The sequence below is a fragment of the Artemia franciscana genome, chromosome 16 (genome assembly GCF_032884065.1).
Source record: "Artemia franciscana chromosome 16, ASM3288406v1, whole genome shotgun sequence".
Taxonomy (NCBI): domain Eukaryota; kingdom Metazoa; phylum Arthropoda; class Branchiopoda; order Anostraca; family Artemiidae; genus Artemia; species Artemia franciscana.
Genome location: NC_088878.1, coordinates 26983665 through 26997824, shown reverse-complemented (window position 1 = coordinate 26997824; position 14160 = coordinate 26983665). Strand labels below are relative to the sequence as shown.

General features: G+C 37.0%; 1 protein-coding gene across 2 annotated transcripts in view; it reads right to left on the bottom strand.

The window, feature by feature from the left end:
• Positions 1-14160, bottom strand: part of LOC136037296 (calponin homology domain-containing protein DDB_G0272472-like) — a 198847-nt gene that overhangs the window by 61151 nt on the left and 123536 nt on the right. For both annotated transcript variants that reach the window (XM_065719939.1, XM_065719940.1), the window contains exons 3-4: positions 10328-10518; positions 5012-5429 (exon numbers count right to left, since the gene is read on the bottom strand). In XM_065719939.1, coding sequence (XP_065576011.1) covers positions 5012-5429; positions 10328-10518 — 609 coding nt within the window. The remainder of the gene's footprint in view (positions 1-5011; positions 5430-10327; positions 10519-14160) is intronic.

Sequence of the window (14160 nt, the reverse complement as noted above, 5' to 3'; positions counted from 1 at the left end):
AGCCCTTAGGGTAAGGTGTTCCGAGATGCATCTGAGAGAAATTTTGAGATGGCTATAAGAAACTTCGAAAAATGCTCATTCGATGGGAAATTGAAAGGGCTATTGCCCTTTTTATAAATCCAAAGTGATTGGAGGGCAACATGCCCTCTCCCACGCTCATTATTTCCCCAAACACATCAAATCCAAATTCTGAGACAGCCATTTTGTTCAGCGTAGCTGAAACGTCTGGAAATTATGCCTTTGACAACCCCCATACCTTCTCAAGACCAGAACACAATTCACCCTAACTGAAAAAAAATGGCTGTGGATTGTCATTTCAGTATACATATACTGATTTTTATTCCTTAAAATAAAAAGTTCATACATTCTAAACGTAATTAAAAATCAACTTTTGGGAGTCAAAAATGAATCGAGGAACGTCAGTCCCCCTCCCCCAAGCCGATCATTCTCCAAAACATATCTGATCGAAATTTTAAGAGAGCTATTTTGTTCATTTTTGTTGAAAGGTCCAGTATTGGGGAAGTCGACCTCACCTCAGTCCTCAGGATAAGGGCTGTAAGTAAGGAAATTCGTTCCTTGTCTACACGTAGTACATGTTATTGAGAAAGGTATGCGTGTTTGAACTTCACTTTCCAAGAAGACGAAGGGTATTCAGTTGAGCCTTTCAAAGAATGTTGAGGAGAGTGTTGAACTAAACTAAAACACTTTATATGTATACGGATTGTCAAAAGGGTACAACACGGGAATAAATGAGTATATTAATTTGGAAAATTACAGTAGTAAGGGGAAATTTGAACTAAATAAAAAGACGCTATGTGCATGCACATTGCTAAAATAGCGTACCTCAATTAAGTTGAAACTTTCAAAGAATACTTAGAGGGAAAGATCATGTCACCAAAAGGCAATATGTACACGCTACTGCAGAATACTACTGTTACTGCTACATTTACTACTACTACTAAAACTTCTAGTGCAACTACTTATAGGACTAAAGAGCAATGAGATGAAAATTTCAAGAAGTATATAAACATGCAGGTTATCAAAAGGACATATAAGCAATATTATAGCAATGGCTAATTGTACTAAGTTGAAACTTCCAAGACTTGGTGAGATATATGTTCAACTGCCCAAAAGGCAAAAGGACAATGCTACTGCTACTAGTAGTACCACCGTAATTCAATAATATTACTTGTAATATCAATACTACTACTGTGACTACTATTACAACTATGCCTAAGGGCACGAAGAAAAAATTTTCAAGAAATTTAGAGAGGGAAGGATGAACTGAATCAGAACAGGTCCTCTGTGTACAGGCCGTCGAAAGGGTTTAACAGCAATATCTCAGGAACAGTCAGGTGTGTGAAGTTGAAATTCACAGGGCTTGTTGTGAGGGATGTTGAACTAACCAAAAGAAAATATTTATATCCTAATGCTTCTACTCATACTATTATTACTATTAATATTAATACTACCTCTATTACTGCTACTGCCACAATCGCTTAGGCTACTACAAAATATTCTGCAGCTACTACTACTACTACCACTACTATTACAACTAAGGATATTAAGGCGATAAATTTGGAATATATATAGAAGCTTTAAGGAACTAAACCGAAATACACTATACCCACACAGGTTGTCAAGCGGACGCATCTCAAATGCTTCAGGAATGGTTGATGATATTTATTAAGCTGCAACTTTCAGCGTGTGTTGAAGAAACCAAAGGTGCTATGCACATACTGCTACTATTGCTACTGCGCAAGCAAAGCGTATTAAGGTGAAGCTTTTAAGGAATATTTAGGCGGATGTTAAATTTAAAAAAAAAAAAAAAAAAAAAAAAAAAAAAAAAAAAAAAAAAAAAAAAAAAAAAAAAAAAAAAACTATGAGTATGTGGACTTTCAAAAAGGTAAAAAAGCAAAATCTGCAGAAAAAATTATGTTATTAGTTTTGAACTTAGGGTAAGTTGTGGGGGATTTCGAACTAGTTAGAAGGCACAATATGTGTACTTTTAATACTACTCCTACAGATAATATAACTAATGACACTAAAGGTATTAAGATGTAACTTTAACGTTTAGAAATTTCAACTTAAGGAAAAAATTGTAGGCATGCAGGTTTTCAAAAGAGCAGATAAGCGATTCATAGACAGCACCACTCTATATGGGCTAGAAATATAATTTAAACTTTGAAAGAAGCTAATTCAATTCAAAACTATAAGTTCTGCTGCCCTATTTAAGAGTAACAAGAGATTGGAGGGCAAGCAGCCCTTCTCTCAAGCCCATTCATTTCCAAACGCATTCAGTTAAAATTTTGAGACAACGTCTTTAGCGATATTAGGCATATTAACTCCCCACATTTATGCAATTGGCCCATTATGCTTAAAAACTAAATGTTGCTTTAAAATAAATCAAAAGGCATTGTGTTTATGCTTGCCAATAAGACACCTCATCAATATATTGAGAACGACTAGGGGTAATAAGTTAAAACTTTTGGGGATACTACTATTACTATTTGTGCTTTTACAATTTAAATAAATAAAAAGATTGTAAGTGTATCCAGGTTGTCAAAGAGCATAGATAGAATCTTTTGGGAGTGATATTAAGACGTACTTTTTCAGGTCAACTTCAGAAACTACACAATTAAATTAAAAAATACTGTTTGTGTCAGAATTAACAATTGTTGAAAAAGTTTCTCCAACATACAAATAGCAATCCATACTATGGATTCTTATAGAAATAAACTGAAAAGATGCAAAATAATATTTTTTCCATGAAAAAGACTATATCAATGAAAAAACGAACAGAAATTAATTTAAAAAACTTTCTCCACGAAATAATTTTGTTTGAAAGAAAAGCAAAGAGCTCCATTAAGCCAAGAATGAGGAAAAATAAAGTCAAATAATCTTCCAAGCGTAAAACAACCACAAATAACTATCAACAAATAAATGAAGAACTCAATACGAATAGAAATTAAAATAAATAGCCAAGTCAAACCCAAAACGAGCAAAAATTAACATGAGTAGGGCCGATAAACCACATGCCTTCTCAAAGCCAGAACAAAATTTGCGCTTTACTGAAAACAAAATACGTTTCAAATGTTTCCGCTTTTCTTATTTTCAAAAATAAAAAAATATCCAAGCTTGTAAGGAATGAATACCAGTATATGTCAATTAAATCGACAATCCACGGTCATTTGTTTTGTTGTTTTTTTCAGTAAACCGCAAATTGTGTTCTGGTTTTGAGAAGGTCTGGTTTTGAGATCATCAGCCCTACTTATTTTAATTTTTGCTCGTTTTGAGTTTAACTTGGCTATTTACAGTAATTTCTGTTCGCTTTGAGCTTGATTTGTTTATTGATAGTGATTTGTGGTAGTTTTCCACTTGGAAGATTATTTGACTTTGTTTTTACTCATTCATGAATAGAGCTCTTTGCTTTTCTTCGAAAAGCTTGTTTTGTGGCAAAAATTTTTAAAGTTAATTTTGAAAAAGCACGACTTGAAGTATGATTGAGTTTAACTCACTTTTAGGTCATTTACATGGAAGCTTTGTCCTGTGCTACTTAAAAAAAGGGTAAAGGATGCGGCACTAGACCCTTAAGGTTCGAACTGGCGGTGCTGATCTCCGTCTCAAGGCCCTTCAGCCAGGAAGTGCAATGGGGGGATGAGGGCTAGCCATCCTGCCCTCACTTGCAACCCTACAAGGTCCGTCCGCTAGCAAATATTTACCAAAGGATTCATAATATTCAGTTCAAATTCACATTAGAGCAGTAACTAGAGTCATTATCTTCAACACTCGAGCCATCACGAGTCAACACTCGATCAAATCTGTTTGGCGATTTTTTTTCCAAGGAGCAGAAAAGTATATAATTTAAGCTAGTATTAAGCCACTAGGCGGGAGGGGAAGTGTGAGGGGAATGGATCTAGGATATAAACTCAATTTCCTGTCTAAGCCTGGATAAAACACTTTCACCAATTGCAGAAGTATTCGCTTAAGCTGTCTCAAAACTCATGTCTCAGCTAGAAGTATGCAAACGAATTCTTGATAGGCTTTCACCTTCCCCTCACTCTCAACTTACCATGCAATTTTTAAAATAGAAACCGTCCCTTTAAAAACTTTTTCCTCTTTAGCAATTATTTTCTCTTTCTGATTTTACAGTTTTTTATTTTTATTTTTCCCTTTTATTCCCATGTTTCCGAATTCACAAAAAAAAAAAAAAAAAAAAAATAATAATAATTAAAAAAAAAATCAGGAAAGACGTCTCTTGGTGTTAGTTAGGACGGTATAGAGATCAAAAATACAACGCCAAAAAAAGTGCAGTTAGAAATACAAGCAAAACAATATTTTGCAAAAAAATGCAAAGCAAAACAATATTTTGCTCAAAAATCGCGACACAAAAAAACTTCCATTGGAAAGATATATAGTTCAAGCTAGTGAGTAGGTAACTGGACATACGACGGAGGGGGAGGTGAGCCATGATGGTAACAAAATTCCCTGTTTAAGCCTAGAGTAAACACTTTGACCACTTGTATAATTATTAATTTAAGCAGCCTGAAAACTAGAGGCAATTCTGGCCTTTATTGCCCCCAGGGCAAAATCTTGATTAGCCCCCCCCCCACTCGTTTCCCACAAATTTTTCGAACCGAATTTTCATATATTAACACAATTATTTTCAATGTATTAATTAAATAACAGTTTATTTTTTATTGTTTAAATTATTTAACTATTTGATTATTTTAATTATTTTGACTTGATTATTTTAATTATTTTTCGATTTTTGACTTATTTTCATTTTAATAATTAGTTAATATTTTATTAATTATTTTCATTTACTAACTGTTCCTCAACTTTATTTTAATAGAAATAAAACTTCAAAATTACATTATAACCGTCAGATTATTTATTAAAATTTCTACACCCGGCCAAGCACCCAATCTGTCTCTCCCCTAAAATCAGCTCTGCTGAATACTCATATCCAAGCTAGGAGTAAGCAAAAGCATTCTTTATAGGCTCTTACCTTTCTAAATTTTCTTCAGGAAACACACTAGTTGGAGAAGGCCTTGCACGACTCTTCAGTGTTGTTGCCAACTTACCACTCTCCCTCACAATTTTTAATATTGGAACAGTTCCTTTAAAAACTTCTTCTTCTTTATCCATTATTTTCTCTTTATCATTTTCCGATTTCTTCTTTTTCTTTTTCCCTTTTTTGTTCCCATGTTTAGGATAAAAGTCTAAAATCGGCAGTAGTTCCTCATCACTTTCAGATTTATGTTCAGGACTTGATTCGGGCACTGATGGGACAACTGGTATAGGCAGGGGTAGTTCTGCTAGGGAATAGTTTAGAAACCGACTTGCACTTTCAATATCACCATTTAAATATTCGGTTAAAGCTAATCCCCACTTCTTCATGAGTTCAGAACACAAACTTCTACATTCTGGAAAAATAAATACTTAGAAAAGAGTACTGAGAAAACAAAGTAAAACCTAGAAATGTCCAGATACTTGAAACTTCAATAAAAAACTGTTTAGAGGCCTATCATAGGCAGCGCAATAGCGCTGCCTAAGTAAAGAGCGATATGGGCGCAATGTATTATTATTATTATTTTTTCTTCTTTTAGACCAAGGCACTTTGTATTGAAGGAGTTGTCGTAGAAACTTCGAAAAGGGCTCATTTGATTGAAAATTGGAAGGGCTTGTGCCCTTTTTAATAGTCAAAAGCGATTGGAGGGTAACTAACACCCCTTCCAAGCCCACCATTTCCCCAACGCATCCAATCAAAATTTTGAGACAGCCATTTGGTTCAACGTAGTTGAAAGGTCTAGAAATTATGTCTTAGAGGATGACCCCCACCCCAGAGCCCTCAGGGCAAGGGTTGTAAGTTACTCCCCGGGGGCATATAAGGTTTATATAAAAAGGATGATCGTATAAACTTCGGAAGGGGCTCATTGGATTACTAATCAGAAGTTTTAGTGCGCTTTTTGAGATTCAGAGTGATGGGAGGGTAGATACCCCCACCACTTCGTATTTTCCCAAAATACATTTGATAGAAATTTTGAGATGGCTATTTATAGTCGTAGAAACTTCAAAAAGGATCATGTGATTCGAAATTGAAAGGGTTATTGTCATTTTTAATAGTTAAAAGTGATTGGAGGGCAACTAGCCCCCTCCCATACCCACCATTTCCCCAAACACATCATATAAAAATTTTGAGGTAGTCATTTTGTTCAACGTAGTTGAAGGGTCTGGAAATTATGTCTTTGAGGATGAACCCCCCCACCCAAAGCAAGGGTTATGAATTATGTCCTGGGGGCATATAAGGTTATATAGAAAGGGTAAAATTCGGAGGGGACTCATTGGATTGGTAATCAGAAGTCCTAGTGCCCTTTTTAAGATTAAGAGTGATCAGAGGGTGGATAGCCCCCCCACAAAACATCGTATTTTCCTTAAATGCATCTGATAGAAATACTGAGATGGGCATTTGTTTCCGTATAAACTTCGAAAAAGGCTCCTTCGATTGGAAATTGAAAGGGCTATTTTTAATAGTCAAAAGTGATTGGACGGCAACTAACCCCCCTCCCTCACATCCAATAAAAGTTTTGAGATAGCCATTTTGTTCAAAGTAAATGAATGATCCGAAAATTATGCCCCCCAGAGCTCATTCGATTGGAATTTTCCCGAAATGCATCAGATAGAAACATTTGAGATGACTATTTGTTGTCGTAGAAATTTAAAAAAGGCTCATTCGATTGCAAATTGAAATAACTAGCACCCTTTTTAGAACTCTAAAGTGATTGGAGGGCAACTTACCCCATTCCACGTCCACAATTTCCCCAACACATCCAATCAAACTTTTAGATATAGCCATTTTGTTCAACATGATTGGAAGCTCTAGAAATTAGGTCTTTGAGGATGACAACCCCCCAGACCCTTCACGGCAAGGATTGTAAGGTGTCCCCTGGGGGCATATAAGATATATACGGAGTAATGTGATCGTATAAGCTTAGAAGGGGTATCATTGGATTGGAAATCAGACGTTCTAGTGCCCTGTTTAAGATTTAGAGTGATCAGAGGGAGGATAACCCCCCCCCCCCCCACAACACACACATTGCATGTTCTCGAAATGTAAAAAAAGAGAAAAAAGGTAAAGGATACAGCATTAGACTTTACAGTCCCTACCGGCGGTGCTGATCTCCGTTTCTTGGCCCTTCAGCCAGGAAATGCAATGAGGGGTTGGGGGCCAACCATTCTGTGCTTTCGCACACCCTTCCTGTTTACCTTCCCCAGATTTCTCCTGGTACCCCTTTAAAGCTGGGTCGACGCTGGCTAAGCTTACAGAGTCACGCCATTGACCCCTGTCCCAAACTAGAAAATTTAAGGTGGCCATTTGCTGTGGTAGGAACTTCAAAAAGAGCTCATTTGAATAGAAATTGAAAGGACTAGTGACCTTTTAAATAGTCAAAAGTGATTGGAGGACAACTAACCCCCTCCCACACCCACCGTTTCCCTAAAATGAATTTCTAAGATTTGAAAGGTCCGGAAATTATGTCTTTGAGGATGACAACCCCCTACAGCCCTCAGGGCAAGGGTTTTAAGTCATTCTCTGGAGCATATACAGTTTATATAGAAAGGGTGGTCGTAGAAACGTCAGAATGGGCTCATTGGATTGGAGACAGAAGTTGTTGTACCGTTTTTAAGATTCAAAGTGATCAAAGGGTGGATACCCCCCCCCCCCGCACCTCGTGTTTTCCCGAAATGCATCTGATAAAAACTTTGGGATGGCAATTTGTCGTCGAAGAAACTTAAAAAACACCTCATTCGATTGGAAATCGAAAGAGCCAGTGCCCTTTTTAATAATCAAAACTGATTGGATGCTAACTAACCCCCTCCCACGCCCACCATTTCCCCAAACATATCCAATAAGAATTTCGAGACAGCCATTTGTTCAACGTAATTGAAAGGTCTAGAAATTATGTCTTGAGGATAACAACCCCCACAGCCCTCAGGGCAAGGGTTTCATGTTATGCCTTGGGGCATATAAGTATATATGGAAAGGGTGATCATATAACCTTTGCAACGGGCACATTGGATTGGTAAGCAGAAGTTCTAGTGCTCTTTTTAACATTAAAAATTATTTCTGAAATACATCTGATTTTATATTTGAGATCCCCATTTGTTGTCATAGAAACTTCAAAAACAGCTAATTCGATTGGAAATTAAAAGGCCAGTGCCCTTTTTAATAGTCAAAAGTGATTAGAGGGCAACTAACCCCCATCCTACGCCCACTATTTCCCCAAACACATCCAATAAAAATTTTGAGATAGCCATTTTGTAATTGAAAGGTCAGGAAATTATGTCTTTGAGGATGGCAGCCCCCCACGGCCCTGAGAGCAAGAGCTGTACGTTATGCCCTGAGGGCATATAAGGTATATATAGAAAGGGTGACCGTATAAACTTCGGATGGGGCTCGATGGATTGGTAATCAGAAGTTCTAGTGCCCTTTTTAAGATTCAGAGTGCTCAAAGAGTGGATAACCCCTAACCCTCCAAACCTCGTATTTTCCCGTTATGCATCTGATAAAAATTTTGAAATGGCCATTAGCAGTCGTAGAAACTTCGAAAAAGGCTCACAAAACGAAATACAAAAGGACTAAAAACAAAATACGCTTGAAATGTTTTCACCTTTCTTACTTTCATAAATGAAAAATTATCAAAACCTTAACGAAGAAATATCAGTATATGTCGATTTAACTGACAATTTAAATTTTTGATTAAAAGGAGCAGTTTTTTTTTCAAAGCTCAGGAAAGGACAGTTCCTAAAAATGTTCTAGCAGCTTTGAGAGTTACCTGCAGTGCGTCCCGCGTTGATTGACAACATCTCCGACACACTTTCACTGCCTTTTTATTCAAAATTCCATAGTTAAGCCACAAATTCTCATCAGCTTTCAATGATAATTATTCCCCTAAAGGAATTAGCTAACGGACCCTTTGTTTTCAAGACGGTCAGCCGACGTTGAGGCTCGCAAATTGAATTTTAAGGTATCGAATCCTCTTAATACACAATTTCACTGGGATATGACCTGGAGCTTGATCTTGACCTACGGTCACGCTTAAAAACATTAGAATTCGATACACGTCCAATAAAATCAAGAAAGATTAACAGACTCAAAATTAGCTGAAACCAAGAATTGGCTAGATGACAAAACTTGTCACAGCTCTTCTAAGCACCTTCTAGACCAGTGGTTCCTAAATGATTTCGTGGCATGGCCATCTAGACATTTATAAAATCCTGATGCCTCCTAGTGATATTTAAATTTTCCTGTTCAGAATTCTACGTGTATCCACTTTAAAGAAGCTTAAAAGGCCCTTAACCTGGGATCTAATAAAATATAATATCGTCAGGACACAACACCTTTTATACTATGTACAATGCCATTGTATACTATCATCTATCTTTTTTTTTCTGTTAAATGTTTTTTTTAAGGCTCTAAAGTATAGTCAGCCGAAGGGGGCAAATCTTGTCCATGACCGACCAAAATATTGCCATGCCCCATCAGTGGGGCCGGTGCCCCACACTGAGAACCACGGTTCAAAACCATCATCTGATATGCAGCGCCTCATAAAAAAAAGTTTGGTAGATTCAGAAAGCATATAACTTTATTTGGATATGATGAAATCCAGTGCCTTGATCCCAGTCACCTCCGATAAAATTAGAAGTTGGTGTATATACCGACAAATAAAGCCCAAAAAGGTTAAGAAATTTAAAATGTGCTTTAACTAAAAGTTGGTTCAGATACTTGCCATACTGATAAAAGGCACATTCTGATTCGTCATCCATAATGATGATGGGCCCTAACACACGACGAAGCTTGCCTGAATTTTAATTTAAATTGTATTCATGGGAAACCATTAAAATAAAGGCTTTGAGTCCCAGTCACCTTCGAAAAACTTGGCTTCCATGCTATCAAACAGTGGCATCAACTTGGGGAGGCAGTGGGAGGGCATATGCCCCTGGAGTTTCACCTCCACACTAGATTTTTAGAAATGCCTTTTCATTGACAAATGCCGTTTCTAGACATTTTTATTAAAAATATCGAGAAAACGACACATCTCCCCTTAGATTTTGAAAAATACGTTTCGCCCCTCCTCCTAAATTTCCACAAATTGAGCCACTGCTGTAAAATAAAATTGGAAGAAACAGAAAATTGTCTCCTGAATTCTTTGAAACTTTAATGCAATTCGAGCTAAAGAATTAATTTAGTTACGACGTGTTAGATACCACGAAGCCAAGAGAAGTAAATCCGAAAAAAAAGGCTATTGCAAGTAATTTTAAATACCTAAATTAGACAAGGTTGAGCATTTGGAGGCTTTCTTGGCCATATCACCTCCTTCGTTAATTAGCTTTCGTGCACTAATTGGCAAGTTATGGAGAAGAATTAACACTTCTTTGCACAGAGGCCAGTTATCGTTTGCAACTCCTTCAGTAAGCCAATCTGTAACGAGTTCAAACCCTCCAGCTGACAAAAACCTAAAAAAGGTAAATCATGAATCTTTAAATAAGCGAAAATCTGATTTCGAATGGCATACCTTACTGTTTTTCTACGAATTTAAATCACGCTTTCTTACGTTTAGCCATCTCTAGATATTTTTTTTCCTCATTTGCTGAACTGAACTCGGGGCGATCGAGAATAGTCCATGGACCGTCAAACGGATGTCTTGATTGAAATAATTGCAATGTAATCTGCGTTTTTTTCACTGGCAGGTTTTTATTCTCGTTTCTATCTTCTTTACGATTTTCATCGTTTTGCCAGTGTGGTCTCAGAAATTATTTACATCCTGAATTCAAATTTGTGATGGTTTAAAGGAATCAACTAGAGCGTTGACTGCTGAAAACAGAAAAAAAGAGGAAAGATCCACATAAATATATTGTCAGTGCTTAAACTAACATAACCTATTCGTTACTTGTACATCCAATATTCATCTATGAATTATTATCCACTAAATAAAGTGTATTTCAATTTTTATGTCTTTTCAGCAACATAAGATATGCACTTTCTAATGTTCTAAGTGTTCATCCGATTTTATTGCTTTGAATTTATTTTATTGCTTTGATACGGCTGCTTCATTTTTCACTAATCTATCCATATTTATATGGATATGTTGTTCGATATGGTTGTTCGATAACATATGTTTTTCGATATGGTCGTATATATTTTCGACCAATTTTAAGCAGTTGCGATCATTACAAAACCAAACGATGAGAATGATATATGGGGTGGGGAGCCGAACTTCTGAAAGATCCATCTATTCTCCCGTCTGAATACTGCCGTTCTCTGGATTAAGTAAGTTTTATAAGATTTTGTTTATGCTTGATATTATTAATCATATTGTTCCGGTTTGCTTTCGGAATATGTTTTCTACTGCTACGGATCTTCACAGTTATGGAACTAGACAGGTAAGCCAGAATAGGAGACCACTGAAGGTGTCGACAAGGTCAGCATTTTCCGGTCGCCATGTTCTTCCAGCGCTGTGGAATGGGCTGCCTTCTTTGTTGAAAAATGAGTTAGATAGAACTGATTTCTATTGCCAATTGAGACGCCATTGCCTGTATGAGTATGAGTTTTGATTTTTTTTTTTCTCTCTCTTTCTCAAGCAAAATTATAATATTGTGTTGGTATGTTGGTAATGGGACGTGTGGTAACCTGATGCACATGTGTAATATAGAGTATTCTAAGAGTTGCCATACAAGCCCAGAATACTGGGCTTCGTGCTTTTCTGTATATATTAGTTATGTAATAAAGATCTCCATTATTAACAAGAGCTAAGAGCTCATATGGCACTTGTGACGAGGCGAGAAGAGCTAAGAGCCAAGAGATCATATGGTATGAGCTCTAACAAAATTCTATGAATCAATAGATTGATTTAAAAAGGAAAATAAGAGGCTTAATGCCGGTCAGGATTTAAAATAAGAGCTCTGAGTCACGATGTCCTTCTAAATATCAAAATTCATTAAGATCCGATCACCCACTCGCAAGTTATAAATATCTCATTTTTTCCAATTTTTCCTCTCCCTTTAGCCCCCCAGATGGTCGAATATGGGAAAACGACTTTATCAAGTCAAACTGTGCAGCTCCCTGACACGCCTATCAATTTTCATCGTCCTAGCACGTCCAGAAGCACCAAACTCGCCAAATCACTGAACCCCTCCCCCCAACTCCCCCAAAGAGAGCGAATCCAGTACGATTCTGTCAATCACGTATAAAGGACATTTGTTTATTCTATCCACCAAGCTTCATCCCGATTCCTACACTCCAAGTGTTTTTCCAAGATTTCCCCCTCCAACTCCCCCCAATGTCAAATGATCTGGTCGGGATTTGAAATAAGAGCTCTGAGACATGAATTCTTTCTAAAAATCAAATTTCATTAAGATCCGATCATCTATTCGTAAGATAAAAATACCCCAATTTTCACGTTTTCCAAGAATTCCAGTTTCCCCCTCCAACTCCCCCCAACGTCACAGGATCTGGTCGGAATTTAAAATAAGAACTTTAAAGCACAAGATCCTTCTAAATATCAAATTTCATTAAGATCTGGTCACCCTTTCGTAAGTTACAAATACCTCAATTTTCAAAATTACCCCCCCTCCAATTCCACCTAAGAGAGCAGATCCGGTCCGGTTATGTCAGTCACGTATCTTAGACAGGTTTTTATTCTTCCCATCCAGTTTCATCCTGATCTCACCGCTTTAAGTATTTTCTAAGATTTCCGGTCCCCCCCAACTGCCCCCCCCCCAATTACGCTTGGTCCGGTTGAGATTTAAAATATGAGATCTGAGTTACGAGGTCCTTCTAAATATGAAGTTTCATGAAGATCCGATAACTCCTTCGTAAGTTAAAAATACGTCATTTTTCTTATTTTTCAGAATTAACCCCCCCCCCCTAATAGATCGGATCCGTTCCAATTATGTAAATCACGTATGTAAAACTTCTGCTCATTTTTCCCACCAAGTTTCATCCTGATCCCTCCAATCTAAGCGTTTTCCATGATTTTAGGTTCCCCCACCCCAAACTTCCCCCAACGTCACCAGATCCAGTCAGGATTTAAAATAAGAGCTTTGAGACACGATATCCTTCTAAATTTCAAATTTCATTGAGATCCGATAACCCGTTCGTAAGTTAAAAATACCTAATTTTTTCTAATTTTTCAGAATTAACCCTAGCCCCCCCCCCAACTCCCCAAAACAGAGCAGATCCGTTCCGGTTATGTCAATCATGTATCTAGGACTTGTGCTTATTATTCCCATCAAGTTTCATCCCGATCCCTCCACTCTAAGTGTTTTCCAAGATTTTAGATTCCCCCCTCCAACTCCCCCCAATGTCATCAGATCCGGTCGGGATTTAAAATAAGAGCTATGAGACACAATATCATTCCAAACATCAAATTTCATTAAGATCCCATCACCCATTCATAAGTTACAAATACTTCGTTTTTTTCTATTTTTCCGAATTAACCGGCCCCCACTCCCCCCCAGATGGTCAAATTGGGAAAATGACTATTTCTAATTTAAGCTGGTCCCGTCCCTGATACGCCTGCCAAATTTCATCGTCCTAGCTTACCTGGAAGTGCCTAAAGTAGCAAAACCGGGACCGACAGACAGACAGACCGACAGAATTGGCGATTGCTATATGTCACTTGGTTAATACCAAGTGCCATAAAAAACAATAATCGAAAACTAATTTCATAATTTACGGTAGAAAGTCAAATGTTTGTCCTCGCGTTACCCGAGTTATTTCTTCAAAATATATATTATCAATATCTTGGGTGGATACGATAAAGTATCTTAGCATTGTGATTGATGAAAGCTTATCTTTTAAAACACACATTCAAAAACTACGCTTAGAGATTTCAAGGTATGTTGGTATAATGCAAAGGCTAAAGGAGTACTTGCTTTAGTCTGCTTTATGAAGCATCTATTTTGCTCTGATTCAGTCTAGTATTAATTATTATTCTCTAGTATACTTATCTACATTTAAAAGCCTTACGGGTATTTTAAAAACAAGAGCTAAGAGCTCATATGGCACTTGTAACGAGGTCGGAAGAGGCAAGATCTCAAATGGTATAAGCTCTCGCAAAATTCTAAGAATCAATAAATTGCTTTAACAGAAAAGTC